The sequence below is a fragment of the Falco naumanni genome, chromosome 6 (assembly GCF_017639655.2).
Source record: "Falco naumanni isolate bFalNau1 chromosome 6, bFalNau1.pat, whole genome shotgun sequence".
Classification (NCBI taxonomy): domain Eukaryota; kingdom Metazoa; phylum Chordata; class Aves; order Falconiformes; family Falconidae; genus Falco; species Falco naumanni.
This window is the reverse complement of record NC_054059.1, coordinates 73380890-73392218: the sequence shown is the minus strand read 5'-3', so window position 1 is coordinate 73392218 and position 11329 is coordinate 73380890. Positions and strand designations below refer to the sequence as shown.

Here is an 11329-nt window from a genome sequence, read left to right as displayed (position 1 = left end):
TCAGATTGGTTTACACCCTATTGGTGTGTCTGTGAACAAGGGAGTTCAAAAATTAACAGTTCAGTGGCTTCCCTTTCCTTCTGAGGGACTCTTTCAGGCTGGCCTGTGCAGGTGCTGCAGTATCAGTCCTGCTCCCAGCTAAGACTGGGCCAAGCCTCATCCCCCAGCATGGGGACCAGAGCGGTGGGGAAACACCATCCGTGGATGGGGAGATGAAAGCAGGAGAGACAGCAGATTTTCATGGCGCTCCCAGAGGCTCACTGATAGATGCTTATCTTAAGGAAATATTTAAGGGACAGAAATAGCAGACATCAAGGAGACCCTTAAAGTCCTGTCTTTAACCACTAGGAAATGGTATAGTCATATACTGAGGTGTTTTCAACCCACAAAGGGTGCAGCTCCAGCAAGAAAATTAATTGAAACTTGTCTTGAAAAAAATAAAAAAATTAAAAATTGGCAAGCAAACATTTTTGGAATGAAGGTACAAGGAAAGAGCTCTTAGGGCCCAGCCAGGCACTGGCCCTTCTCTTCCCATCCCCAGCAGACATAGGTCATCGGGTGGTAGGAAGCAAATCCTGCATACAGCTCCGGCCCCTACGTGCATTACACAACGCACTGACCAGTTAATTGGAAACTGATCACGTACATGATGATGTCATGGTTTATGTAACTGGGGTTTGCCTGTGATACTGACTTCAGAAGATGTGAGCTGTGTTCCAGAGGGCTAGAAATGAAGTAACTAAGTAAATTGAATTAACTAGGTATTTATTATAATTCTTGTGGCTGCAGCATTAGCAGCTTCCTACCTGACAAAAGCCAATGGAGCTTCAGTGGTTTTATTTTTGTTGATAATGGTGCCAAAGTCAACAGAAATCTACCTGATACATCACAGAATCACAGAATGGTTTGGGTTGGAAGGGACCTTAAAGACCACCCAGTCCCATCCCCTGCCATGGGCAGGGCCCCCTCCCCCCAGCCCAGGCTGCCCCCAGCCCCGTCCAGCCTGGCCTTGAGCCCTGCCAGGGATGGGGCACCCACAGCTGCTCTGGGCAGCCTGGGCCAGCGCCTCGCCGCCCTCACAGGGAAGATTTTCTTCCTAATATCTAGACTAAATCTACCCTTTTTTAGTTTGAAAGCATTAGCCCTTTTCCTATCGCTATATGCCTTTGTAAAAAGTCCCTCTCTGTCTTGTCATAGGAGTTGACATTTTGGTGCTGCACAGAAAAAAGCATTTAGACACTGTCCACTGTCTAATGAAAACACTTCTGGTGTTTTAGTTTTTCATGAACGGCACAATAATTCCCTAAAAAGTAAAGCTTCTGTGCTATTTCATATGATACCAGCCACATAAAAGCCTCAGCCCCTTCCAGGAAAAGCATCACTGCAGCAGCATTAGTGCTGTGTGGCAGATCAGGAAATTCATCATGAAGGATGTTGTGGTTTAACCCCAGCCAGCAACTGAGCAGCACACAGCCACTTGCTCATTCCCCCATACCCCCCCAGGTGGGGTGGGGAGGAGAACTGGAGAAAAGTATAACTCATGGGTTGATATAATAACTATTTAATAATTGAAATACAGTAAAATACAGCAACAACAGCAGAGCACTGCCAGAGCAGGGAGAACTGAAAGTCCTTGATCTAGAGTAAGCACTACCTAGCAACAACTAAAGCATTGGTGTATTATCAATATTATTCTCACACTAAATCCAAAACACAGCATTGTACCAGCTACTAAGAAGAAAAGTAACTCTATCCCAGCTGAAACCAGGACACAGGACCAGAGAAGTACTTCTCTCCATAACATACAGGAGATTCTGCCTCCCAGCCTTCCTCTCAAACACTGATTAGTATTCCCTTTTGCCCTCATCTCTACAGAGGAATCTTCCTTTTGAATGGGCTTTAGAGGCACAGAGGACATTACATTCTCAATGCTGATTTTCAGCATTGTCATGTAAAGGTCTGTTTAATGTTGACTCACTGTATGGATTGCAACATGAGGACGCATGCAATTGCGATCAAAGCAACCAAAGGCAGGTAATAATTGACCAGGTTCCCAGACCTCAGCATTGCAGCATCCCTGAACATCATGTACACAGGGGCTCTCCAGCCTCCTCTTGTGCCTTCCCAGTGATACTAGGAAGTCTCTCACACATCAGGATTGATTAACTGCTCTGCTGGACTTCTCTTCCTCTAAGAAGTTTAAGAAGTTTCTCTAATAGAGGACCATTGTAGCTATCACAAGCACAGTGAGGACTGATGGAAGATGTCAAATGTGCCTGGTGGTCTTTGCTTGGAGCTTTGTGCACCCAGTTAGCTCATGTGAAATAGCATAAACCACCCTACTGACAAAGTTATATGTGGGATTATTTTGCACAAGAGCAAAGAGTATCTATTATAGGATTTCCACTAAGTGCAAATTTCCATGGATGAAGCAACATCAGCTCTCATGTTCCCATTCTCATTGTGCCCTTCGTGAGACGATGCCAAAGGCTATCCCATGGGATGACAAGTTACTGAATGGACATGGCAGTGGTCAAGAAAACACATGGATTTGCAGACTGACAGCAGGTCTGAGCTGCTCCTTCCCTGAACTATGAAAGTTATGCCTAGGTCTCAAGAGATGTAAGGTGCAATAGAGAAGCAGGTTGCATGCCACCTTCACCTGTGGCTATCCAGGCAGAGGTGCAAAGAGTACACAACTCTTATCACCATGCATCTGCAGTCAGCTGTGGAAGAGAAACAAGCCAGCACTTACATTGCAAAGGAAAGGGCTGTAAATTTAATTGTCATTGATTTCCCACACAGAAAACCGTACAAGAAGACTAGCCGTCTCCAAAAGTGGGAAAACCCAAAAGTGTTAGTTGAAATTGCCCTGTGTGTACATGGTGATAATGATAAAAATGAATGTGGAATTTCAGTCTTTGTTCTTTTATCTTGTTTGATAAGTCTTGGAAGCATTGGACAAAGGGCACAATTGAAGAACATACTATTAACATAATTAATTAACTTACCGGTGACTAATGGAAAATGAAGCACTGCAAACAGAAATCACTCTGCACGTATTATAAGGATTTCTGGCATAATTATGAAAGCCAGGAGAATACTGAAGTATATGCTAACATGAGCTTGGTTTTAATGGGATGTAAGCATATGCTTTCCTAAAAAAACATGCATTGTGGTTTTAAAGGTATACTTATAATTAAAATGGCAAAATCAAGCCCTACCAGTGTCCAAATACATGTACCCCATTATAAATAACCATTCTCAAAAGTATAATAGTTCTTAGACTCAAAAAAATATTTTATTAGCCATTAGCTGTTAAGTTGTGCTTAAGACAACACCTTTGAGAAAGTGTTGAGGCAAAAAGCAATTGTTAAGCTGTATGGTGCTCGTTGTGAACTATTATGGGAGGTGGTTTGTCAACCAAGAAGGGAAGAAGAGAAGAAAAACACCTGCCTTGAAGAAGACAGAGAAATCTACTCAGTCATTGCACGCTTCTTTAGCAACATGAAGTGATGTTTGCCAGGGCTGGTCCCACTCAACATTTCAGATTTTGCTTGCAATATCACCTTTGGGAAGGTGTGCTCCTAGGGCGAAATTTAGCAAAATAGGATTGCAAACATAAAAGCATAAATACCTATTCGTACCTTACAGGTTTACAAAATTTCCTGTTAGTAAATGGGAAGAAATAAAGCGGACACCATTCTGAGATATTGCATCCTTCATGACCATCCAGAGATTTGCTGTTGTACCAAGTCCTGTTGTACCAAGTCCAGCACTCAGATGCTGGAGCACCCGTAAGGGAGCTTTGACTATTATAGGCTGCACATCCCTTCCTGATCTCAAAGGCAAAATTAAAGGTCTGCTAAGTGTCATGTGTGTCTTCCCTTTCTCTCTTTTGCTACCAATATCCTCATGGAATCTTTTATGTCTTACTTGCATTGCAATATTCTTGTATAAGGTTTTATTAAGTGAAGTCCCTCCACCACCTCTCTGCTTAGAGAGCTTGATTTCTCTGGGGTAGGTACCTACAACTCCTTCAGTCCCCAGCTCATGTCTGGAAGTTAATATTCAACAGAGATCTCCAGGACTCCTGCCTGGCCTGACTGCCGTGGGACACAGCTCCATGCACACACTGTCATGTTCCAGCCCCAGGCCACTGCTGCGCTGCACAAATTGTTCTGCTCTTGAGGTGTTTTAGACAAGTTTGGCCTGGTTTTAAGCAACCAGCTTGGACTTGTCTGGTTTTACTAGGCACCAAAGTCATGGAATTTTCCTGTTGCTCTGAATGACATTTTTAGGCTGCCTGTCCTAGCAGGGCTTAATATGTTGCTCACTTTCCTAGAAGGCTGTTTTCCTTCTGCAAGAAATAAGGTTGTTCAGCAAAATCTATAATCGCTACAGCCATTTGCATCACTGAAACTTAAACAATTTGACTCTGATAATAGATTTATTCTGTTCCACAGGTGGGAACAGTACAGCCCTGAAAGCAAGCGGGGCTTGTTCACATACCGTGTGTGACAGCAAAGAGTCATCACCACCTTCCCCAATGCTACATTCTGATGTTATTTGGGGAAAACAATGCTCCTCCTGACCATGAACTTCCTTAGGGAGCAATGAGTGCTCAAAAAGCACTCTTCCTTTTGCAAAATAGCACAACACTGTCGTCCTGCCTATGTAAAAGATAGGTGGGGGAAATTCACATTTCAATGGGTTTTCATAAAATTGAAAGGGGTTTGTTTCCTGTTTTTTTCACATTCATGTTGCAGGTCAGGTCTCTTTCTCGAGGTGCCCCACTGACAGCTTGTTGAAAGAGAAAAGAGAGGAGTGACAAATCAGCTCTCCTCTCCTTTAGAAATGGAGAGTTCCTGGCAAAAAAAGAGATAATTTCTAAGGCAAGGGTACAAAAAAGGACATTCTGGAGCACTTGGCATTTGCTGGTTAATTAGATTTCATGGGTGGAAGATGAAAACCAGTGTTCATCTTACTGTTATTGACTGCATAAACAAGTAACTCACCCTGTTGCTACTTTCTCAGCTGCTTAAGCTTAAGTATGTAGCTTAAACATAAACATCAGTAACGTTTTCATCCTATGAATAATTCTTAGAACAAAAATACCATTAACTCCGAGTTAAATATAATAAACGAGGTAATAAGGAAACAAACCACTGAACCAGAATGTCAGAGCTAGGAACTGCAGAAACGCCTGGGCTTTGACAGAGATTAACCTGTTCATGACGTGTGATGGTACTTGGGCAAAGGCAGGATTCCCATGGGGGCAAAGCTGTTGCAGTCATTTGACATCTACAAGCCCAAGAGTTTATGAGGAAGACCCTTCAGTGCTTTGATCCCCTAACCAATGCTTCTCAGAAAATTTACAGCCATGGGGATCGTGCTCTGAAGTGAAGCTCAGAAAATGTTGCACCTCAAGGCTTTATGCCTGCCAAGACTCTTAGTGGAACCAGCCCATTCTCCTCACCCCTTGGGGCACTGTGAGGGGAAACAAAAGGGGATGTCAAAAGTTGGTAAAAATGCAAAGCACTCAGAGTGGCACATAAGTGAGAATTAAATGAGGGAGACAGCTTTGTGTCAGCCCTTTGCAGTGGGTGAGGATGTTCTGAAACCTGTTTAAAAAGTGACAAAGCAAAGCTGCAATGTCGCAAATCTTTCCCAATGCTTTCCTCTGCCTTTGACATCATCTGCCTGGTGACAGGGGTGGGGAGATGGAGGCAAAATGTCATGTGTCAGTAAGTGATGGATCCAGGGTCAACACTGGGACCAGACTGTGACAGTGGCTGACTCCCAAGCCCTCTGCCTGCTCCATCCCCATGCCCATGTTGGAAGCAGGTCTGCAAAAGCCATGCAAATCAGTGCAGCTCAGAGGGGCTTGGCTGATGGTCACATTATACAATGGACACGGTCAGTGGAAATTCACCCTTGGGGATTGCAACATGTTCACTGCACGTTTCATTGCAACCTGCGATAAGGGGGATAACTAGTCTGCTTTCCAGAAGGTTCGTTGCAGTTACTTATTGACAAAGCACTCAGCCGTCAAACTTGCACAATCCCACAGGCCCTATAAATACCAGGTGGCTTTCCTAGTCCCTTCCTCAAACTAACCTCATCTTCCATCAGTCTGTCAGGCTTTTTGCAGGAGCACACAGCTCACAAACTACTGGCAGCCATGAGGATCCTCTATGTGCTGTTTGCTGTTCTCTTCCTCCTCCTCCAGGCTGTTTCAGGTGAGAAGCAAAGTGAATCCTACAAAGAATGAAAGGGCTTGTAAGCAGAAGTGTGTGCATATGAGGAAAAAAGCAACCATCAACTGACAGGCAGAATCTGATGCTGTTGGGATGGGCCTATGCAGTGGACGGGATCAAGAACATCAGTACTCATGATGGCACTCTTCCTAAAAACCCAACACATGATTTATTGCATATATATGTATATATATCTCCTTCATCATTTCAGACTGAAAACGGAGATTCTGACATTTTTCACTTCCCGCAGGTTCTGCAGATCCTATTTTTGCTGACACTGCAGAATGCAGGAGCCAGGGAAATTTCTGCCGTGTTGGGGCATGCCCACCCACCTTCACTGCCTCTGGGTCGTGCCACGGGGGGCTGCTGAAATGTTGTTCAAAGTAAGTACTGCAGGACTGAAGGGCATCAGAGGACCTTTTTGTCCTGCTGGTTTATCAACTACTTCTTTGAATCATATGCACAACTCCATAGGGCTTGCAGGGCAGCCATTTGTGAGAAAGCACAGATAAAGGATGCACACGTGCAATTCTCTGATGTGTGTTTAAGGAGACAATTCATTTTGATGGAAGTTATGTATGAGAGTAAAAGTTCGAGGCGGGGGTGGGGGCAAAATTCAGTATTTTTCACTTTATTTTAGATTTTGCTGGGGGTGGGGGAGAAGGAGATTTTTCAATAAATTATTAGGAAAATATTTCACAGTATTTTCAACCATCAAGGGAACCAATGTATCCTCCCTCTGTGCTTTTTATTTTCAAAATGACCTAGAAAATTGAATTTTAAAGGGCAAAATATGTTCACAGAACTCTGCTTCTTGTTCTTTTCCCATCTCTCCTTCTTCCCACCACTGTGCAGCTCTTAGGCAGGTGAAGGAGAGTGAATTTGTTAGTGACTGGAGGCGACTGGGTGTGCATTCCACTTTTGACTTTGAAGTCCAATTTTTAATAATGTCTGGACGTTCCCTGACAGCAACATTTTTTTCTTTCCTTAAGGTTTCAAATGTGCTTTTGGGGAATGCACTTTAGCTTAGGACAAAGCATGTTCTTTGGGCATTTACTTCCTACACTTCTTTTGTTCCACCAATGGCCACATGATGATCACTGCCAGCTGCAGTGACTATCACAGACATTGCATTCAGTGGTAGATTAGGAGAACATTCCTGTATCTTTTGGTGAAACTGAGAGGTCTGATTTTACAACTCATCCCAGCAAGAGATGTTCAGGCAGAGCCTCAGCCATTGATGTGACTGGACAGAGCCTGGTTCAAAATAAAAGGAGAGCTCAGATCCTTGTTTTCTGAATTTTCTAGAAGTCCTTATTCTGTTATTTGTAGAATTTCCAGGTTTTAAAGTTTCTAGAAACTGAAGAAAGTATGATGAGATGGCTCTAGGGAAGAGATCTTGTAGCATTTGTTCAGCATAGGGGTATCCTCAGTCAGACAGTGGTTTCAGGAAACCCAAGTCATACCAAAAATAGGACATGTTTATTGTCAGGAGATTAAGATGCTACAAAAGCACCCACTTAGGAACTCAGGAAAGTAAATGGTGCAGAAGCAACCTACAGTTAGCTGATTTTACAAACAAATTATGTGATCCCTCAGCCTCTGTGAACAATCATTCTCTTTAGGAAGCAATTTCTGCTGATAGCAAATAGACTGGTTAGGAGCAGATGACACATCTCCAACATCAAATTTCTGTAAGATACATCTGTTAGGCCTGATCAAAGGAGAATTTGGGCTGGGAAAAGCATGAGAGCTCTTGAGTTTGGTTCCAAGTGTAGTTTTGCTACAGAAATACTCTTTCTTGGAAGAATGTACCTATATGTAATATTGATGGATGCTAATGCTCAGGATGAAAACTCTTCCTAATGGGGTCTTAGATTTTTAGCTGCGTTGATGGATACAGCACTAGAAGTTGAAACCAACAGGGTATTTTGAGGTACAATATAAATTTTTTTTTCCAGCTCAGAATTCAACCTACTAAGTTGCTTGAAATCTATGAAATTGGACACAAAAAGTTTGATTCAGTAAGCTACACTGAAATGTTTAGTGGTACCTGAGGTGTCTTGGAGTATTTAAACCATATATACCTGTCTGGCTGAGATGGCTAATGACATACAGGAAAACATTGCTTTTCAGAAGAGATGGCCAGAGGCCAAGCAGATACCTCAGAGCCCTTCAAAAGGCACTAGGCTTGTGCAATTAAACCAAATCCCCAATCTTCACTTTAAGGTGAGGTGAATCAAAATTTTATTACTAGTGGTAATATAACTAGTTTGCCAGTGACCATAGTTCTTGCGGGCTGGATGCCTGCAGACCTAGACACCCAGCACACACCGAGACCCCTTCTGTGGAGGCATCTAAATGTAGGTTTATAAACCTGCAGGCTGCACCCATGCCGTACATTTATTCTGAAAGGTAATTAGCAGTCACTAAGTTTTTTAGAGATTGAGTTGAGATTACACTTCAGCAAAATAACAAGACCCTTTGTATCCTTACAGGATCTTGGCAGAGTAAGAATATAAGGCTTTCCTGGGTCAGTGCCCTTGTACCAGCAACATTTCCACTGCCTTGAGTAGGTGATTTTGATGGATTCCTCCTCTGTCTAAACCCTCCTACAAATAAGCATTACAAGAAGCTTCCAGAGGGCATGTCCCGTTAGCACACTGCTTCTGGAGACCCAGGTTTTTCCTCGCTGAAGTCACTCCCTTTTTCACTTTAAATACACAAGCCACTTTGGCACCTCAGCCACCTATTCCAGCCTACCTCACGGAGATGTTTGGATCTTCAATCAGTTCAGGTTCATACAGCTCTTGGAGGATGTGAAGCAATATATGTATTATTATTTTATTCACATAGAGAAATAAATGTCTTAAACCAGTAATTGTGATCTTTTATTGTTACTAACAGTAATTTTCTCTGTGGTTTTGACTCAAGGCTCATTGAGTCATACAATCTTTTTAAACAAGTAAGTCTGTGCAGTCTCACATATTCCCAAGTGATTTAGAAAACGGAATAACTAAAACAGCAACCAGTGTTGCTGATGGTACTGAAGTAATCAAGACTGAAAACTGAGTGTGAAGAACTGTACAAGCAGCTCTTGGTAGCAAGTGATTGGATGACAAAATGGTGATCAATAAACTTTATACACACATATATATATGTATGAACTATCTCTACCTAGAAACAAGATGTGGGGTGATATATAGACTGTTTTTGAAAACATCAGATCTGTGTTCAGTAGCAGCCATAAAAGTAAATTAAATGTCCTGTAGTACAGATGCAGTCATGAGCTCCATAGTGCTAAAAGTTCAAAACCAAGGCTATTTTTATTGTTTCCTCCAACAGTTACAGATGCACAATTAATTTCTTTCCTTCCATCACAACTAGTCATGGAGGCAAAAAGTCCTTTTTTTGGAGCCAATTTTCCACATTATCTTGAAAAGTTGTTAGGGCAACACAGGGCTGATTTCATCCAAGTGCATTAGAAAAAACAAGGAGTTTCCCCATGGCACTGGAGCCTATTTTTAAGCAATTTAATTGATGCCCATGTATCTGAATTTGAAGCTGTATCAAGCCAAAGAAAGAGATGTTCCTTCTCCACAACTGTAGCTATATATAGAGAGAGAGTATAAAAGAACCCAAATCAAAACCACGAAGAAAATTCAGAAATCAAAAAGGTCAAATTAACACAGAGACTCTGCAGCATTTTATTTTCTTCTTCCTATCGCAATTTCCCCATTAAAAGTGTAACAATGATCCTGTCCAGATCTTCCCTGTTCTTTTGGAAATATCTCCCACAAGGCTCTTATAAGCTTTATTTGTGCAAGGAAAAAAATTCTGGAGATTTGGATTTGTTAAATGAGGCTAGATCAGTTTTTTTCTGAATCAACATCTACAACAGGACTATACACTGTAAGCGTTAAATGATACAAAAGGGCCACATGTTCCACCTCCTTCTGTGGCTTCTTAGACAGAAAAGGCCTGAGGATATAGCAGTAACCCATGTCTGAAGCCACCTTTAATAGTCTTACATTTATGTCAGGAACCAGTGAGTCCTGGAACAGTTTTCTGATGAAATAGAAGGCCACTCACCAGATTTCTTGGTCTCCAAAATAAGACTGTTGCGCTCATGATGTGTACCAAGAACTGTTCCTGGTCTATGCTAACCCCTGAACTATGCCCAAGGTTTGTTCAGGAGATGGCTACCTGACCCACCCGGTAGCCTAAGCTACACCAAAGACCCTGATAACATCAAAACAACACGCTAACCATTTAGCAAGCCCATCTCACTGCTCGTAACCTGGTCCTGTTCAACTTACTACTACAGACGTGAATGATCTGTTCTCCACCCCTCAAGTTTCTCCTGAAACAAAGTCTCTGGTATTAAGTTTGGATAAATTCAGAACATGCTGAGCCTCAGATTTCCCTCTTGTTCCAACAAAGCGCATCTCTAGTGTGTAAGTCGTAGAAGTGTTACTCCAAATAGGGTTGTCTCCACTTCTGTCTCTAGATGCTGCACCTCGTGTCCATCAAGGTCTTTTGTTTCACCCCAGCAGCCACCCTCCCTGCCATACATGGGTAGGTAGCTTTGGGCTAAAATGCTAGAATGAGCCTAACTTCTGTGGAGTCCCTTGAGTCTCTATCTCACCTCTGCACTCCCCACATCCACTGAGTGGAGCCTGGGGTCGGCATCACATGGGATGGCTCACAGAGCTCTGCTGTGTCAATGGCCCTACAGGGACCTGCTCCTCCCATACCAGTTTCCTGGCCTCTCTCACGCACTGACCACTGAGAGTTCTTCCCAAGAAGTTCCTCATCCCATGTCTATTGAGAAATTCCCTCCTAGCACACCACTGGTTTTTCCCTTGGAGGATTGGCATGAAGGCAGCTGGAATGAAACTTTTTGATCACACAGCTCAAGCTATGGGAGAAAAGAGATCTCTTGACTCTTGTACACTTTCCAAGGCTAATGCAGGACCTCGGAAAACCTCCTCCTTGACCACCTGAAAAACGGATCAGTTTGGAAAAAGGTGATCAGGATACGGACTTTCCAAAAATTTGCTGATCAG

At 42.8% G+C, this 11329-nt stretch overlaps 1 protein-coding gene across 1 annotated transcript; it reads left to right on the top strand.

The window, feature by feature from the left end:
• The first annotated feature begins 6096 nt into the window (after positions 1-6096).
• LOC121090732 (gallinacin-10-like) lies at positions 6097-6647 on the top strand. The gene is made up of 2 exons (XM_040599457.1): positions 6097-6242; positions 6511-6647. Exons 1-2 carry the CDS (start codon positions 6185-6187, stop codon positions 6645-6647), a joined length of 195 nt encoding a protein of 64 aa, XP_040455391.1. The 5' UTR covers positions 6097-6184.
• Positions 6648-11329: the final 4682 nt, after the last annotated feature.